We start from the raw sequence: 20,414 nt of genomic DNA on the forward strand, positions 1-20,414 counted from the left end.
ACCGCGTTGCGCCGATGCATTGCTGATCCGTTAATTATTTAATTTATCGAGAAAATTCTTTATTTTTCAAAGAACTACCTAATACTATTATCGAATCGAGAAGGTTTTTTAAATATTTTTTTTAAAAATATTTAATAGTTATTCGCAATTTTTAACATGATAATTTTCATAATTGCATTAAAAAATTAATTTCTTTTAGAGAATCGAGAGAGCTGAGAATTAGAAAATGAAGCTATCGTGTTTGCATTTTTCGTTTTCAATCAATCTTTTATAAATTGAATTGTAAAAATTGATGAAATTGAAATGAGGGAAGACAATCAAGAAGTCTTGAAGATAAGGCCTTGCTGGATCCGAGAGTTCAGTAAAAAGATGATAGAAAGGTGTGCTCATAATGAGAACATCTTGATTTAAACAGTACTTAAAAAGATCAACTTTGACATGTCATATAGATTTGCTCGTTTGAGATAATGGTCTAGATTTTTATTGTTATTTTCAAATTAGATCAAATTAATTATATGGTTTAACATTTCTTGAATGGAAAGAAAGGAGATGTTGCAAAGATATACCCGAAGATAGTTATGCGTATTATAGAGAGATAGTTTCTCCGCGTTGGATGCGCGTGGGACCCGTTACGTACTAAGCATCCAACAGTGGGAATATTCTGGGTTATAGGAATACGGAGTTATATTAGAATTTTCCGAAAGACAAATAATGAGTGAGACTCTAAAAGTCAATTTATAAGGACTTAAATGTTTTACTTAAAAAATTATCGTGGCACATCCTCATTGCACTTGTCAGTTCTTTTATTTATTCATATTGTTTTTTTGAGAAATTGCTCAATTCTTGACTATAATTAGTATTTTTCAAAAAAAAATTTCAATGATTATCCGTGAATTAAGAAGTTTTTTTTTCCTTAAAAATTTCTAATATTCATTTACATTTCTCAAAAAATATTAATTAATAAATATAACTTTTAGGAATGCATGAATACTGGGTACACTTAGAACATGTTGGAACCTATTCAATAGAGTAGAGTCTGGGTAGATCCAATTAAAATTTGGATAGTGTTTGGATAATGATTCAAGGAACCGGTGATAACCGGTTCTGCCTCTAGTTCCAGTATATACCTTCTTTGTAATAATAATAAAAAAGAGTAGTAACCAATTATTTTCTGCCATATCTGTTGAATAAATGGCTCATATTTTACAATTTGAGCTTAATTGATTCAAATTATAAGAGCGGTTTGAATTATATCGATGCGTGCAGCGTTGCCGCCATGCCGTCCTCCCTCCATCAAAAAATCGTGAACATATAATGTCACTTCCATTTCGTTCAAACATTCATTAAGAACTAATGGACAACCTCATCAGCAGACACAAGATGATAAAACAACACCAGTCTTTCGGCACACCAAATGAATTCTTTAAGGTATTCTATTCATTCAAAGGATGACTCCGTCATCAATGAGAAGAACCGACCTGAAGGACCTCCCTTGGGCAGCAGGGCCAGAAGGACTGGGCTGCGGGCGCCTTCCTCAGGTGTCATGATGCCCGTGTTGCAATTTATGTTGGTCTTGACGTACCCTGGGCAAACGCAGTTCACGCAGAAGCTCGGGTACTTTGGAGCGAGAATCCTTGTGTATGCATTCATGGCTATTTTCGAGATCGTGTACGCAGACACATGAACCGGCCAGCCATTCATTTCCAGAGAACCTTCTTTAAAGTCTTTTAAATACTTCTTCAGTACTTCAACCACTTTATCTTCCGCGAGGGTATGAACATTGCTCAGTACTTCCTTGGCCCATCCACTAGGTATATACTGGACGAAAAGCATACAGATTTAGGATATATATATATATATGTGTGTGTATATATATATATGAAATTGAGGAAAAATTCCAATAGATACCCTTGAAGTGAGCCATGTATAGTGCATACAAGCATTACCTAAACTTGGCTCAAAAAATAATTAGCGCCTATATATTTTTTTTTTTGTTATAAAAGAGGTGTATAGTACAATAAAGAAATCAAAAGCTAAATAAAGGGATGCTAACTCACGATGAGAATCGAACATGAAATCTCTTGATTATCAGGTGAAAACGTGTAGTGCTATTACACTACACACTTTTCTTGTAATTGGTGCATATGTAGTAAGCATCAGCCCGAAGAGAAGATGGAATCGACTACACGTTCCTTTTGATAAAGTCTAATGTAATTTAAACGAATAGGGTGTGGACCTGGTAGTCAAATAATGCGATTGATCCCTTAGTAAAGACGCAAGTTTGGGTTATCGTGAAATCACACGGGCGAATACTTCATACTGAACTTCTTACATGGTTTTGTGTTGCTGAACTTATTGATCCTGAGAGTTTCCAGCATCAAAACTCGGATACCTTCATTAATTAAATAAAAAAAAGGCTAATATGAAAAGCTAAAAAGAAATTTAAAATATCATTGTACCTTGAGCTGAACCATGGTAGAAGAAACATTGACAATCCTAGGAGAATCGGATAATTAGAGGAGATGGATGAACGCATCGACCATTCTTTTGGCACCATAGTAGTTAATCTCCAAGCATTCTTCGGCTAATTCATACGTCTCGATCGCAATTTTACTCCAATCGACTTTTACCTGATTGTATAATACAGTAAAAAGGGAACCCGATTTTTGTAATTTAATTGTCACTGAATCTTTTTTTGGTTTTACTGAAACTTTTTACATTTCCTTTTCCAATGCCTGAAGCTCTTAATGCCTCAGCATCGATGATGGATCCTCCAACCCCTGCATTGTTCACCTGCACTGGAAAATTGTTACTCTGTTTATCATAATTTTGCTTTTAGATTGAGTAAATTTTCGATGTAATACAATCTGGAAAACCCGATATAAATTGAATAAAGTCTGCTGGAGCAAAATGAACTTTTCAATGTCAGCTTGTGTTCATGGCGGCGAGGCAATTGTTCTTACGGACAAAGATCGAGATATGAAATGCATCGGGATCATTTGTATTCAGGAATTTAATCCGGAAGAAACTTCATGTAATGTGGGTACAGTGTACAGGTGTGAATTATGGTTTAGAAAATGCACGGTTACCAGGATATCGAGCTTCCCGAACTGTGCTTTTACAAATTCTTGGAGAGAAGCGATGCTAGCAGGATCGGTAACATCAAGCTGGTGGAAGATCACGTTGTAAGGGAGACCCGAGCCGGAATCCTTGAGCTTTTCAATGGCTTCGAGGCCCCTTTTCTGGTCTCTTGCTGTTAAGACCACAACAACTCCCTTAGAGGCCAACTCCTTGCATATTGCAAACCCAATACCCTTGTTTGCTCCAGTGACCACTGCATATCTGTGAAAGCAAACCCCTATCACACGAGGAGTCGTAATTCCGCGAGAGAAAGCAAATCAGTTGTGATTAGCTCTTTTGTGTTCATATCTAAACTAGGTTTCTGCTTAGATCATGATCATCAGAGCTAGACTTTCTGTTTCTGCTTTCTGAGGCGTCGGTCCGAGAATCCTAAAATTCTGGCCCATTTTCCGGACTTGCGGCTGGGCTCTGAGTTCCTTAGCTTATAACCAAAATTTAAACAAGGAAAGACTAATAAACATTCCAATACCTTTTTGTGGAGTCTGCCATAGAGGAGGAGATGTACAACGAGTACCAATAGAACTCAACGAAGCTCTGGGATTCTTATCTGTCTAGCTTTCATCTTCAGAAGGCCCATATATATATAACTTTTCCTCGGTGCAAAAGCCGTGGTATCTGGACTCTCAATGGGACCCGATTAATCTAAGTTTGTATCAGATCATCTCTATAAGAGGCACATATTTCCTAATTGTAGATTTTCTCATTTACAAGACTTAATTTCGAGACCTTATGTATAAAATGAACGACTGTCGAATCACCTGAATCAACTCAACTTGGACCATTATCGATGAAGATGGAATATAAGTTTCAGAGCGGCCAGCAACTTTTAACAGGGGATCCATCTTGCTCAGGGCAAATAATAAATTTTCAATTGCTTCCAACTGATGAGGTCATTCATGATGATGGACCCATGTACACGAGTTCGAACTCATTAAGAATCGTTCATATAAACAGTGCTCGTAGTTTCCTTCGTCAAATGGGTTATTTCGTCTGAGGGCAATGTCTCTGGAATCTCATGTTTCTTCCTAGAGATCTCAGATCTTCAGATGATTAAATTAGTAAACTGTTAAAATCTTAGGTATCAACATATATGAGCATAGGAATCAACGAGATGAATGTCGTCATTGTAACATGATATGGAGTACTTGTTCGTCATCATATGGATACAGAAGACTGCAGACTCCTTAATATTGACAGTGTGATAAAAAAATAGCTCGTACGCTCTTGCATTTTGGTGTTTCCGAAAAATTTAGGCATGTGCGTACCCCACGAGAGGATGAGCACAGGAATATATATATATATATTTCATCGTGATAAGACAAACAAATTCATCACTGCTTACTTAAGCATAAATATATAGACGAGGTTGATGAAGATATAACAGAATCTTAAAACAAGCTTCTGTAGAAACCTGGAGTCGCACATAACATATACTTACAGTTAATCCAGGAATGGATGATACGTTGATTTTTTCTGGATTAAAACTCGGACTCTTCTTTCCTAACAAAGAAGCGACCGGTTGGGCCTCCGTCGGGCAACAGAGCTAACCTCACAGGGCTTTCACCGCCTTCTTCAACGGGCAAAATCCCCCTGTTGAAGTTAAGATCAGTCCTCACAAACCCGGGGCAGACAGAGTTGATGTAGAACGTCGGGTATTTCTTAGCCAGAACCCTTGTGTAAGCATTCAAGGCCGCTTTTGAGACTATGTATGCAGGCATAAATGTAGGCCAACCCTTGGAGGCCCAAGAACCTTCCTTGAAATCCTGGAGAAAGACGTTCAAGACCTCATCGATCTTCTCTTGTGTGAGGTTCTCAGCATCACTCAGTACTTGCCTAGCCCATTCATGAGGGACGTTCTGCAAAAATGACCATGAAATTAACAACAGATTATCTTGCGAACTTGTCGATATGGATCATCATTATTGCCTGCCCAATGTGTTACATTGATCATACTGGGGTTCACTGCATCAATTTGTCAACTTTTGACATGGACAAGATGAAGCCACAGCCAATTGAGACGATTTAACCATGCTTCTATCTCGGTCATATAGATGAATTACTCTTTGAAAGATTTTCGGAAAACTTGTACTTGCCTTGAGCTTCCCCATGGAGGAGGAAACGTTCACAATCCTTGGAGAATCGGAGAGCTGAAGGAGCTCGATAAATGCTTCCACCATTCTCTTCGGCCCATAGTAGTTTGTCTCGATGCATTCTAGAGCCCCTTCGTAAGGTTGGGTTATGAAGTCGGCCCAATTTACCTCTGCACCTTCCTATCATCAAGAAGCACCAACAAGCATTTCATCTCTTAGCAACTAACACACACTCCATCCTTCAGAACACTTCGCATAAAATTAACGCAAACTGGACGATCTCAAGAAAAGAAGTAATGTACTACAGATAAACAGCTAGGAAATGTACTCCCAGAAAATTTCAACAACATACCCGAAACCGAACAATCATAGCATATATGGTGGTGGTTAATTTAGAACAGTCACCGGAACTTTGCTATTTTCACAGTAGGCTTTTTGCTGGTTGAACTGGAGCAGTGGAAAACATTGCTGCCATTGAACTACCGCAGCAACGAAATTGAGGGATCGATTCTGTACGACTTTCTTGACTTAACCATGATTTTTTTTTCCAGGTCTCTCAAACACATCTATTTTATGAAAGAAGAATCTTTAGGTTGGTACCTATATATGATCCCACTTACCTTTCCAACATTGGAAGCCTGGAGGGCCTCGGCATCCACTGCGACTCCTCCGATACCGGCATTGTTCACCTGCCAATATCAATTGGATACATCTCGTCATTGTTAGACCTATACAAATATTTTGTATCTATAATTATCGTGAGACCGGATAATGGAGCTCATTTGAGTGCTTTAGTTGTGTACCAAGATATCAAGCTTCCCGAACCGGGTCTTGACGAACTCGGCAAGGGAAGCTATGCTGGCGGAGTCCGTGACATCGAGCTGGTGAAAGACGACGGAGTCCGAGGAGGAGTGTTGGAGTAGCTTCTTAAGGGCTTCAAGACCCCTTTGCTCATCCCTTGCTGTTAAGACAACCACAACACCATTCGCGGCCAACTGCCTGCAAATCTCGAACCCGATCCCCTTGTTTCCACCTGTGACTACAGCATATCTGTTTTTTTTTTAAAAGAAAAAAAAAATGAAGATTAGAAAAAGGAATCCTTAATTGAAGCAAACTGCGTGGGAGGGAGGGAGAAGGTGGGGCATGTACCTCTTGGTGGGTTCTGTCGCTGCCATGGCTTGAGAGTTGAGTTTCTGGTGCTAGTAAGAGCTATGAACTTCTGTTCTGTTCTGCTCTGCTCTCCTTTGCTCTGCCTTCTAATGGTTGCGCTGTGTGGAGCCTCTGCTGCCAACGAGAAATTCTATCGGCCATACATGACAAAGTCTAGAAAGCTCTTATGCCTTCAGCTTTTAGCCATTTTAGTTTTATATCCAATATTTAGTCTAAGCTTCAGGATTTTTGCAATCCGGTGGGCTTTCTTTTTCTTCGGTGGGCTCGGAAGTATATATTTCGACTTTGGGCAAATTAAAAAGAAAAAATATTGGGCTTTCGCTTTAGTATCCAAGGAAAAAAAATGTATATATACTTGTTTTGCCCTTTTTTTAATTAATCACATAATATTAAATTTGTTGAAAATTTAGATTTCTATTTTACTAATTTGTTTATGAAACTTTTTGTTTTCCGCCCCCATTTTCCATTGACTAGTTGTCCTTATCTATATCAAGATAAACTAGCTTAAGTACTCTCTAAATTTTCACTTGTTTTAATCACTACAACAAAGTAATTTACTAGCAACTAATTAATCAATTATAGTTGCTAAAAAGTCACTTTTAACAATTAAAATATTTTCCAAACATACATATATCTAGTTGCCATGCCCTTTAGCTATTGAGTTGTGGCAATTGATGTTTAACTAAGTTTTTTAGTTGTTATAGGCTAAAACAATTACATTTTCCCTCTTAGTAAAGAGAAAAATGTAGTTGCTAAAATGAATTCATTTAACAACTAATAAACTCTTTAGCAACTGCAATTTCAGTTGTTAAAGAACAAAATATAGTTGCTAAAGTTTATACCAACTAAAATATTTGGTTGCATTTCAGTTGTGACAGCTTAGTAGCTGAAGAAATTGCCAACTAAATATATGTATAGTTGAAATATATTTTAATTGTTAATGGCAACTTTTTAGCAACTAAAATTGATCATTTAGTTGCTAATAAACTACTTTATTGTAGTGAATTCGTACATCTAGAGTATACACTACAAGAAATTTTATATGTTACAAATTCTCTTGTCATGGAAGAAATTTTGTCACATGAAAAGTATATTATGATAAAAAGTTAAATAAAACTAAACGAAATCTTATAATACAATTAAGTATATACATATATCTCTATATGTATATACATATCTTCAATGTAGAATGAGCGCTGCAAACTAGGTCTTCCACTACATTGTTATCAGAACTGGACTAGATTGGCCGGACCAAGAACATGCACCATGTCCGGTTCGGTTCGTCTGAAAATTCAAATTGCAGATTTGAACCATTGAACCCATTAAACCGGCAGGTTTTGAGCAAAATTCCATTGACCGGCCGGTTTTATGAGTTTCATGGGTTTTTTATTTAGTGTAAAAATTGCTTGGTTGTATAAGGATTTGAACTCATGACCTCTAGCTTCCCATACTAACATAGTACCAATCAACCAAGCCACCACTACTTTCTTGTTCTTTAAACTATACTTTTAAGTACTTCTTAAAATCCAATATTTATTTTGGAGTAAGAAATATTAAAAATATAGATATTTTCTTCCACTATTCTTATATTTCTTTGAAATCATCATACTTCTATCTTAATTATCATAATTTTTTTAATAATATGAATATTTATTTTATTTTAATTAAACGTGCGGTCTGACCTATGGAACCTTTGGTTGGACTCATAAACCCATGAACCCATACTCCTTCCGGTTCATCACTCGGTCCGGTTCTGATAACACTGGTTCCACTACCTCCACCTCCACTTCCATCTCTGCCGATTGTACATCCCTCTCCACCCCACGGCTATCTTTTCCACTTGCTTTTGGCAGGGGGTGATTGGGTATGTACTTGCTTTTCTGATGATCACACTGATCGTGTGGATCTTGGAGACCTTTGAATGCGAGATCGTTAGGGCCAGGAGCGGCGAGCGCCTGAGGCAGAGAGGTGAGACTACTGCTTCAGAGGCACCAGGGCACATCGAGCTGAGGCTGGTTTGCTCGAGCTCGTTCCTACTCCCCATCCTGTGCCCCGCCCACGACCTCGGGCTTGGGTTCTACGAGGCTTGCTCTGGGGCCTCGGGCTATGTGTGAGTAGGGATCAGAAGAAGTATATGCATGGCGGGCAGCAGCTAGCTAGTTGAGTGTTTTATCAACTGTTACTCTTATCTACATGTCCATGTAATTAAGTACTTATTATGCATTGGAATTTTATTAGAAATTTGTTTTGGGAATTCTGTAAGCTTGCTTGGTTTAAATTCTTTGCGAATTATATTAGAAATTTACTGCTTTGCGAATTCTATATACATCGATTTAGCTAGCCTGGTTTAAAGTCTTGCCTGCTTACCCGGTTTTCTAGCTCTAGTAGTGAGTGGCGTTCAATCATATTTTAATCAAAGTCTCTTCGTATTGCAATTTAACCTTAGGCTGGAGAATTAATTCGTTCAAATGCTATATATTATCGTGCTCTTTACATGTACGTATCCTCTATTGCTATGGCTTATCATAAGTGAAAATATTATTCTTCTATCACTTGTTCATTCGTTCAAAAATGTATGTCTTTTAAACGATCCTTTGTTTTATTTTTATTTTTATTTTTCTTTTCCTTCAAGAGATCAGACTCAAGATCAATCCTTCTGAAGCAATGGGCATACATAGCTTCGTAATTATTTAATAGACATCATCGGCAATCTGATGAGGGGCTTTTAGACCATATATCTCACTAAATAAACTTAGCAGAGATGTCCCTTTCTTAAGTACTGTTGGTCCAAACAATTATATTCCTGCAGGGCAATTGATGCATGCTTGTATACATACGGTGTCTACATATGTGTGTAATGTATATATGTTCAATAACACAAATGGATTTGTATTTTGTAATGGGTTTTAAACTAAGTGATGTTTTACAACCTCTAGAAACATAAGATTTCAAGCAATAATTTGAGTTTGTTCGGGTGGTACGGCACCCCTTCTCTTTATGTAAGGTCTCGAGTTCACTATACGACCGGAGTAAATAAGCTCTTCGAGTGTGGATCATTTCCATGTACAAGACTCGAACCGAAGTTTTTATATGAATAGAAAAATAACGATCGATTATGAGAGTTTTACTCTTAGGTGAACCGACTTAACATTCTAATAACCTAATTTAGTCGGGGCCATTTGATTCCCATATATTAAGTGATATAGATAAATAAAAATTCCCCCTAAACTATGGGGGAGTTTTCTTTCCTGACACAAATGATATGATCTCCATATCCTTCTTGCGTGGAGAAAATTATTATTATTATTATTATTATTATTAATTTTTGCGTGGAGAAAATTAACCTAAAGGGGGAGGGGGACCATGCAGATAATAGAGCAATTATTATTTACTGTAGGCAAACTAATGGAAGTGAAAAGAATATGCATGGTGATCATTTGTGTTATTTACTAACACAAAATTAAAGATATATAACATCATTTTTATTATATTTGCTAGTAAGTGAAAAGATTAATTATGCGCTAAACTGTGATAATTATATACATGTATATATATTTTAGAGCATAATATATATATATGTACATATATATATATAATTATTGTATTATGCGTTGCACGGACTTCTATATGTTTATATTTTACTTATATTTTGTGAAATATATTTTAGAAATATATTGAAACGACGACTTATAATACTTTTATATGATACTTTTTGAATTACATTGACAAAATTATAACTAACTAATTTTGAATTTTCATGATTTTAAAAATTATTTTGTAAATTGGATTTATAAATTTTGTTGTGATTATAGATAATATGAAATATATAAATGATAAAGTTGGAATATAATTAAAATGAAATATTTTGCAATCAATTAAATATTTTGCAAGGAAAGAGTGAATATTTTGCAATCCCGATCTTGGAACACGACTCAAGAGAATTAGGATTTATGAAGTGAATTATTGCATTGCACTCAACCGTTGTAATTAACAAAGTATGGTCATCATTATTCCGCAAATTTGACGCTTTCAACCTTTAAGGAAGTCAAATGCAAAGATTTTCACTGCTTCATAGATTATGAATCATAAGCCGCACTAACGCCAATTCCGGATTGTAGCCTAACATACAAACATTAAATCTAATTAGGACATAGAGCAACTAGCATGTTTGTACGACATACCTCGATGGCACCTAGGGTTTTTCGTCCATGTATACCATGTTTTAGAGAACACTTACAGAGATAAAAATAATAAAATCAGCATAAATTTAATTGGTAAAATCCATGTCGATTTTTTTTAATCTCTGGAAGATTTTCATTAAAAGAAAAGATGAATAAATTATCGGAAATCAACCGAAAGACGTGACGGGAGTTCAATATAAATTCACTTATTCCCCATGACCTATCATCAAGAAAATACATAACTTCTTATTGGCCGCATCAACACATCCCTCGCTCTTGATAGCCACCATAAACTTTGGCTGATGAAACATTCATAAATGAAAAAAAAGATAATAATGTATCAGAGATGATGACTCATACTTGGCTTTAACTTAATTATACGTAAGTAAGAAACGTGAAAGCTGATCGGACCCAATAATTTAGTAAATTTAAGCAAAGAAAAGCTGAGTCCAGTACACTACCTGCTACATCGATGTGGGAGCTTCCAGTTTTGGAGCTGACAAAGCAAAATTATAGTGAATGAAAATTGTGGAAAAGAATTAGAAGCGGTAACGAAAAAGAATGTCGATAATATTTTTAGTGACACAGTACACACATAATTAAAGTAGCATACATATGAAAAAAAGAAAACGAGAACGCTATAGTTAGGGCAAGGGAGGGAGTAGAGAAATCACGAACCTCCAAAAAAAAGAATCATGAGGAGGACGCATGTAAGAAGATGGAAGCAGACCTACAGACGGAGGTCAATTGCAAATGTGAAAGAAAGAGAAGAGAGGTAAATAAAAAGAAATTCAATGGATTATCTAGAAGCACAAAACTCTGTACGGACCATGAGAATTATTATAAGATTAATTATGATGCAAGCACTCTATCAACATATATATTGATTACGGTTAATTCAAAGGCTAAGCACCATGAGTAGGGGGTTCTCAATATTTCATCAGGAGTTGAGGGTTTTCGAATATAGTTCTATGGACTCCCCTCTTCTGCTTTAATATATTATATATTGATTGATTATAAAAGCTAAGACAATGAGTATGGATGTGTCACGTAGGACGAATCAAGATTTTCATTGCATGATCTTTCGTTTCACCACCAATAGGGACGTGGCATGTGGCATGATATCATGTCGTCACGTCGCTTACAGAAGCTAAAAGGACCATCACTTATTGAATGGTTAAATATTCAAATTTATGATAATTATGTTTTATTTAAAATAAAAAAGAGACTATGGGGGTGATCTCTTTTTTTTTATATAAGCAAAAGAGTAACATTAATAAGAAGAAGTGTTTACAATAGTAGCAAGGTTCGGATATCCTTCAAAAGTACAAAGAGATTGAAAATTTGATCTTATGCCGAATTGGCTTAGATCATGAGCGAGAGAGTTATCCGACCTAGGTATCCAAGAGCACAGCCATTCAGAGAAAATATTAAAGGATGAAATAATATCCGACACTATATTCCTAATCTCCCAAGGCGAAGTATGGGGATGCAAAATTGCTTCAACTAGAAGCAGGGCGTTGCAACGTATCCAGATCTTCGTGAAACCTCTATTAGTAGCTATGGTCAAGGCAAGAAGCACTGCTCTGGCTTCTGCCTGAAGTGGTGTCCCTTCGTTGGAGATCTGGAACCATGACAAAGAGGGCGCGCAGTGTGGCTGGTGAAGCACTCCCGAGAGACATGATCTGTTACAATTCCAGGCCGCGTCTGAACTAATGATGTGCCAATCTGGTCCAATGGGCATTTTCGATACTTCAAGTTGTAGGGATGCTTCAGGATGGTAGGTCTCTCGATCTTGCGTGACTCGGCTCTTCTTGCTATGCTCCATGAAGTTGCTCTTGATGATCTTAATGATCTCGTGGAGATCCACTTGTTTATCTGCATGTAAGACATTATTCCGTGAGTTCCACAATTGATAAAAGATGATTGCTGCATATAAGGACAAGTTAGCCCTATCAGCGACGTTAGATCAAGGAGTGTGGGGGGCAAGCATCAAAGTTAGCTAAGTCCTTAGCATTGGTGGATGGGAAGAAATCTGATTGAAGGTCCCAAGGTGATTCCCTCTAGGCAACACGATAGAAGAGACAATCGCCGTGGAGATGCTCTAAATTATCGGAGCTGGTTTGGCAAAGTGGGCACGGAGTGCCTGCTTCACTAAACTAGGGGAGGCATTCACTGGCTATTCTCCAGAGATGGAGTTTAAACCGTTCATATATTTTCAACTTCCAGATGGCTTTCCAAATAATTCCATTGTGTTCTTGGAATCTCCGATGCTGATCAATGAGATAAAAGGATTTGACCGAGTGCTTCCCTGAAGTGCTTGGGGTCCATTCTGCTGAGTCTTCAAGATCTTCTTGAGCCAGGTGGATTTTGAGAATGTTTTGGACTGTGCTTTGCTCAAAGAAATTTGTTAAAAGAGGAATGTTCCATCTTTTGGGATGGAAAAACATTAGGTCGCATACCTTTAACCTGGGACTTGGTTCTATATTAGATCTAGGAGAAAGTTTATGATCTTGCGTACCTGGGATCCAAGGGTCGTGCCATGCCGAGATGGATGAACCATTACCTACTGAGAAGCATGTACTTACCCGAATGGTGTCTTTGCACCACTGAAGACCTTTCCAGACTGAAGAGGGAGAGGAGCGGTTGGATGAATTGAGAAAGTTTCCATATTTTGCTTTTACCGCTATTCTTGCGAGGCTGTTATTGGCTTTGGTAAGCGCCCAAGCTATTTTGGAGAGCATCGCTTTATTGGAATCTTCTGCTCTACGGAAGCCTAGACCTCCTTTTGCTCTCGGTTGACAGATGCTATCCCAGCTTTTTGGAGCAAAGTAACTGCCTTCCTCCTTGTTTACACCCCACCAAAATCTCCTTGTCACTTTGTCTATTGCGCTGAGAGTGGATTTTGGCAGTCAGAATAGTGACATTGTGTAAATTGGGGTGCTGTTGATCACTGAATTTATCAAGGTGGCTCTGCCTGCCCAAGAGAGAGTTTTAGCCTTCCATGAAGCCAGCTTGCTTTTGATCTTGTCGATGAGAAATTGGAAGGATTCTTTTCTTCTGCGCTTGATGAAAAGAGGATTTCCTAGGTATTTGGAATTGTCTTTAAGCTTTCTGATGCCGAGGATACTATGGGGGTGAACTCACATAAGGTATTGATATTGACATGGTGCTTTTTTTTCGGTAGGATGAAATGGTGCTTTAGGATAAAGCTTATAGTTGACTGAACCGATTATGAGGTAGAATTCTCACAACATTTAGATAATTTCAAAATGAGATTGACGAGGAGACGACTTTTGAGCTTCCATGTTGATGGGCTTTGATCAAGGTAGATGTTAAGGAAGTGGTTCCAGTGCTTAGTTTGCACAGGTAGCAAAATCACAGTTTGAATTCTACTTTGAGATAGTGGAAGGTGTTCTTCATGATTATGGAAAGAAGTTCATAACTTAGGTTGGGATTATGTTGGTACTTCATATTATAAAAAAGTATTAGAAATGTTTCATTGTCGATTAACTGCTATTTTTTTTGGATGAATATTGATTAACGATTTTGTAAGATAGTATTTCTACAACTCAGTTATAAAAGTTGAAAACTTCTATTTTTTGGGTACATTTAAAAATTCTATTTTTAGTCTTAAAAAGAAATTCAATCATTCTTCACGCTTCAAGCCTCTAGAGTAAAATATATACACTCTAACAAAGGTACATGTCCTCAAACCTCTTGAGATGAACAAAAAAAAAAAACTCTCTAGCTAATAGGAAAATTTGGAATCCTATTTCGTGACATGGAGTTAAAAAATATTATCATACAAATTGGTGATTCCCTAGCCTGTGCATATGCGTAGGTTTTTTATCTAGTAAATAATAAAAACCGAAGCAACACATGTGCTACGTAAAACGGAGCATGCTTTTGGTTGCAAGATGTTTTAGTCACTACCAATAGGGACGTGACACTTGGTGCGATGTTGCATTGTCACCTCAATGCTAGAAGCCAAAAAACCTTAAGCTCATGAATAATATTACTAAACAAAAAAAATGTTTTAAATAATATATTTATGATTACCTTTATAATATATTGAATTTTATTATTTAGATAATATAGAGTCGTGCAGTAGTACATAAAATTCGATTCATTATCCGTTGTTACCTTTTTGTTGTATGAAAAAATAAAATATATTCATTAAGAGATTTTTCAAATAAGAGAGAAATGATATATTTTGATAGTGGGTTAAGTACTTTGATTGTGCAATGTATTAAGATAACGGCTTGCATGCATAAACTACTGTCTAAGAATAAAGAAAACTCATTTTTGTAGAGATTCCAACAAAATAATTTATGATAGTAATTTTGCAAATTAACGAACAATTCTCGCTCACACGTGCGTGGGATTGTTTGACTAGTTCTTACCAATTGCAGGAATAATAATTATATAATGACATAAAATAAAAATTGAAGAGCATATAGATGGGGCAAAGGGATGTGGGAGCTCACTGCCAGTCACCGCTGTCCTTGACCATGCCATCGAGGTGGTGATGGTCGCCTTTTGGCCCCATCGTCAGTGCCCTAGTCAAGATGGTATCTGAAGGCTCCGATGATTTAGTAGGAATGGTAATAGCCTAAATGAACTCCCACTGTATCACCCTCTATCCCATTCTCTTTCTCACACAAAGAGAAATGGGAAGACAAATGATAGCGATAGGGCAACTTCTAACTAGGGTTGCCACCGATAAAGTAGTTAGAGACATCAAAGGCCACCGATGACCTCACCAGAGGCAGCCGTGGTTAGATTTGGTGCCATTACCCCTCTTCTTAATTAATTTGTTTTTATAAAAAAATAATTTTCTATTTTATGTTATTAAGTATTTTTAAAACTCATAAATGCATTTTTATAAATTAAAAAATATAGGGAAAGTAAACCCACTACCTTTAGATACTTTCCTATTTTAGTCCATGTCCTTTTTTCTTCTTTGTTTTTATCCAATAACTTTGCTCACTTTTCTATTTCAGTCTTCTTCCTTATTCTACAATTTGTTATCGTCTTGCATCTTTGGTTACTTTTCTGCGTTCCTTTTAATCTATTTTCTATTAGATGATAGTCAAATTTTGGTCCCCAACTTTAATTGTTTTTTTGATTTTGACCTAATTCTCATTTTTCTTTCAATTATATCCTTAACTATAACATTAGTTTTCTTCTTTATTTTTTTAATTATTGCCTGGCATTAAAAAGTGGATAACAGTAACAGACTTGGGATGGATTTGCCGTTTAAATCTTCAATTGATGCTGACAATGATGGGCATCAAAACTGTCATATTTTATTGTTCATAGCTACATGCATGAAATGTCAATAATGTAAAGATGGATCATTTGCTCTACTTCATATTATTTCTGGCATAAATTAGTGTAAAAGATGTAACCGCTAACTTTTAATTTGATAAAATTACCAACTTCTTAAAATCTGTACTTTATATCGGATAGCGGACCATCAAACTCTAACAATGCTTCACATAGGGCGAATATAGTTGCTATACTATATATATTTTACCGAATTGAATATTATTGGGGTTTCGGTTGATTTGATGCATCTTTGCAACTTCAAAGACAGGCATGAGATCAAAAGAAAGGCAACATATCCAGTGCGTCATTGGTCTGACCAGAAAGTGATGGTTACTGCCCACTTTAGTGGGGGCACCACCGATAAATGTCTACTTTCTTATATTGTGATTAATAGTACAAACTCGATATTTATTGACCGGTGGATAGGAAAGATATCTACACATACATACATACACACATATATATATATATATAGTGGTTTTTTCCTTAGAGAAGAAAAAAATGTGTTTGATTGATAATCTCCATCTATTTAATGAGATTAGCATTACTCGAAAATAGTTGCCGGTCATGTGAATATAAAAGGTTACTAAAGTGGTGTTTGTTTTAACTTAATCATATAAGTATTTTAAAGTTAATTATAAGTTAGTTATATAGGAAATGAATTGGAGGAAGATGGAAAAATGAGATGAGAGTTTATACTAATGATTGAGTAAAAAACTGCTTAATGAATAAGTAAAAGAACTTGACTTAATAAAATAAGTCATTTTCCACCTTTTTTTCGATGTGAACCTAGTATCCGAAAACCTAATTGGACCATGACTAGTCCAGTTGAGCTGAGTCGGCATACTAAAGGATAAATTTCTCTTAACGTGGATTTTCTGCATTTACGAGGACTCAAACTGAAGACCTCGTTTAAGCGGAATAAATGCTGAAACGCTTGAATCAACCCACAGTGGTTGTCATTTTTCACCTATTAATGCCCTTGATCCATCCTAAAATATCTTCTTATCCTTATCTTTCTCTTATCTTGCTATACATATTCTATCTTAACTAATTAAAGGCTTAACTTTGAAACACTTAATTTAGCAAATACCACCTAAGTCTAGCTTGACGATAATTTTGCAATAAAATCTCAGATTAATTTCAAGAAAAAAAGCTTGTACCATAGTCCCTTTCCTAAATATAGAAAAGAGATTTTTACCCTATATATCCTATGGTTTAATCGTTTTTTCAAATATACCATATGGTTTAAAAATTGTCCAATATATCCCATGGTTTATATGTTTCTCCAAATCTATCCCGGGGTTATATTTTCCGTTAATAAAATGTTAGTAGGCTCCAAATATATCCCATAGTTTTAATTTTTTTTCCCAAATCTATCATATGATTTTAATTTTTTTTTCAAATATATCCCATGGTTTTCATTTTTTCTCAAATCTATTCCGAATAAAAAGGGTCACAGTGGTAAGACCGTTAAGCGTTGACGGAGATATAATAGCGGGATAGATTTGGAGAAAAATGTAAACCATGTGATATATTGAACAATTTTTAAAGCATATAATAGATTTGAAAAAATTGTTATACCATGGGATATATGGCGTAATTTCCCATATAGCAAAAAATAAAAGTTTTCATAAATTAAAATATATAATTTCAAAATTATTTTGTTTATAACCACTTGTAACTTGTGACAATTTTTTTGTTAGAGAAACAATTTTAAAAGATGAAATACTTCTAAAAAATACAAAATTGAGAAAATTGAAAAGAAAAAGGAAATAAATGGGAAGATGGTAAAAGAGCTAGGGGCATTAACAAGGATGGATCGACGGGTGTGCTGATGGGGGTCAGTCATCCTCTCTAAAATTACAATGTCCTAAGAAAAATTTTATATGGTTCATCAACATCTACTCCTAACTAGGAAAGAATATCTTCCTATTCGACCCATTAATGAACTAATGGAAAAATGCATGGAAAACATAAAACATAATGGAAAAACAGAAAATATACAGTTAGAAAAGCAAGTTTGAAACTGTGTTTTTTCGGTGAATATATGTGCTTTAACTTCTAACAACTATTGTTTTTCGTTATATTTAGGAAAAAGATAAGCATGAGCTTTTATCTAAATAACGATGGAATCTCAAGGTAAGTATGAGCTTTTATCTAAATAACCATGAAAAAGATAATTATGAGCTTTTATCTAAATAATCCAAGCTTGCATGTATATTTTTATCAATAGTCAATATCAATATCAATGTCAATGGATTGTTGTTATAATAATCTACTAAATGAAAATCCGCGAGTTGCGCGGACGATTCCTGAGGAATTTAACGATAGAAATATTGAAATATCAAAATTTATTCGTATTGTTAATTAATGTAAATTTTGATCTTAATATATATATATATATGTGTGTGTGTGTGTGTGATTGAAGGTTTTTTAATTACTAAAGCAATAACCATAACAAATTTGGAATAAAGATTTTATGAAAACAATCAATATCGAAAAAATTTGTTTGAAAAGGAAATTAGTTTACGAAATTGATTCTACAAATCAAAATTCAACCAAAGAATAAGAATAAATAAATAAAACTACTGAAATTGAAACTCATGGAGAATAGATTTACATAAATTATAAAATAATGAAAAAGAAATGTCCAAGGTATATAAATTAGAACAATCTTATCGTTACTGAAGCAACGTCCATAATGGAACTGGAATAGAGATTCCGTCAAAACAATCGGTCAATATGAAATAAAGTTCATTCGACAAATCAAAGTTCAATTAATAAAAAGAAAAATTCAGAGAAGATTATCAAAACAATCCAAATATCAAGGCAATTAGTTTGAAATTTGCATTAAAAAATTTATTGTACGAATCACAACTCAACAGAGAAAAAGAAAAATTTGGAGAAGAAAGAAAAAAGAGGTTTGGAATTATCTATAGAATATTGTTCTCCTTTAACCGATACTTGGCTAGGCAAATGACTATATATATAAACAAAGATTAACAATCAAAATATCTAGACAATTAGTTTGAAATTTGCATTAAAAAATTCATTCTACGAATCAAAACTCAACCAAGAAAAATAAAAAATTGGAGGAAAAAAGAGAGGTTTGGATATATATTTAGAATACTGTTATCCTTTAATCGATACTCACTAGGCAGATGACTATATATATACATACACAGATGTTGAATTGTAAGAAAACGACAATTATATATTTAATATATTTAATCTATATATACTTAATAAATACATGGTAATAATTATAATCTATATACATTTAATTGAAGTGAAAATTATATGTATATATGCGGCCTATATATATTTTGGTGCTGCAACTATATCTTTTATATTAGAGAAAAGATATTTTTACTCCTATAAGTTTGGCATTCAGTCAATTTTGGTCTTACAATATTTAAAACTACCGATCAGTTCAATACATTTACTCCGTAAGACAATTTTGGTCTTCTAAATTTTGAAAAAGACATTTTTGGTCCTATAAGTCATGAAATGGACCAAAATTGCCTTATGAAGCAAACATATAGTACTAATTCAGCACTTTTAAAACTTAAAAGATCAAAATTGATCAAAGACTAAACTTGTAGGACCAAAAATGTGTTTTTTCCATATATATTATATATATATATATATGGCAATGCAAATAGTGTAATGCCCCTTTATTAAGCTATATTTAGTTATATATAATCTAAATTTAAATATTGGGAGATGTCTATATAATCTATATATTCTAGGGAAAAAGACAAAAACCCCCCTTGTGCTTTGCGGTTGGGACAAATAACACCCTGTTCTTCTCCCAGAGACATATAACACCCTGTTCTTTACTCTGTCAGACACAGGGGATACTTCCGTTAATTTTTCCATCAAAAACTTATTTTTTTAATATAAAATATTTCTAAATTCCAAAATTACCCTCGTAGGGTGCGACTCGTCCTAACACAAAACGATAATGGTGCGATATGTCCTAACCTCAAATCACAATGGTGCGATTCGTCCTAACTCCAAACCACAAAGGTGTGGTCCGTCCAAAAAATAAACAATAAATAAATACATACATAAATAATTGCTCAATTTTTTTTGTTAAATAATAATCACTCAAATTTAGCATCAAATAAACTGTAAAAAAGAAACTCATGCTTCCTACCGAAAGAAAAGGAGACCAAGCAAGTAGACAAGATTAAAGATAAAATAATATATGACCACCTGTCAATACTATCCAAGTTAACAACATTACATGGGCATTGTTATGGGACCAATTAAAGTAAGGTCTTAGTGACAGACATGTTTCTACAAAAGTATGCAAACTAATCTTTACAAAAGTGTGCGAACCAATCTTTACAAAAGTTTCCCACTACCCATTAAAGTAAGGTCTTAGTGGCAGACATCTCTTTACAAAAATATGCAAACCAATCTCCTCTGAAGTCAGATGTAATCAACACCAATCTCCTCTAAGATGCTCCTCCTTGTGTCGAAGAGG

At 35.1% G+C, this 20,414-nt stretch overlaps 1 protein-coding gene and 1 pseudogene across 1 annotated transcript; both read right to left on the minus strand.

Annotated features, from left to right (window-relative positions):
* Positions 1–1,278: 1,278 nt before the first annotated feature.
* LOC116192542 lies at positions 1,279–4,285 on the minus strand (annotated as a pseudogene).
* A 133-nt stretch (positions 4,286–4,418) lies between these two features.
* On the minus strand, positions 4,419–6,569 carry LOC116192541 ((+)-neomenthol dehydrogenase-like). Its single transcript, XM_031521115.1, has 5 exons — positions 6,381–6,569; positions 6,035–6,281; positions 5,852–5,920; positions 5,235–5,411; positions 4,419–4,997 (listed from the first exon to the last, which is right to left on the minus strand). Exons 1-5 carry the CDS (start codon positions 6,404–6,406, stop codon positions 4,620–4,622), a joined length of 897 nt encoding a protein of 298 aa, XP_031376975.1. The 5' UTR covers positions 6,407–6,569; the 3' UTR covers positions 4,419–4,619.
* Positions 6,570–20,414: the final 13,845 nt, after the last annotated feature.

This window comes from Punica granatum, chromosome 1, assembly GCF_007655135.1.
Source record: "Punica granatum isolate Tunisia-2019 chromosome 1, ASM765513v2, whole genome shotgun sequence".
NCBI lineage: Eukaryota > Viridiplantae > Streptophyta > Magnoliopsida > Myrtales > Lythraceae > Punica > Punica granatum.

What these genes read in the sequence shown, in the direction of transcription:
- LOC116192541 (XM_031521115.1), bottom strand. Translation starts at nt 6,406, where the DNA reads ATGGCAGCGACAGAACCCACCAAGAG. An exon ending in TCGGGAAGCTTGATATCTTG is followed by an intron (nt 5,921 to 6,034) that starts GTACACAACTAA and finishes TGATATTGGCAG; the next exon opens with GTGAACAATGCCGGTATCGG. An exon ending in AGGCTTCCAATGTTGGAAAG is followed by an intron (nt 5,412 to 5,851) that starts GTAAGTGGGATC and finishes TCTTGATGATAG; the next exon opens with GAAGGTGCAGAGGTAAATTG.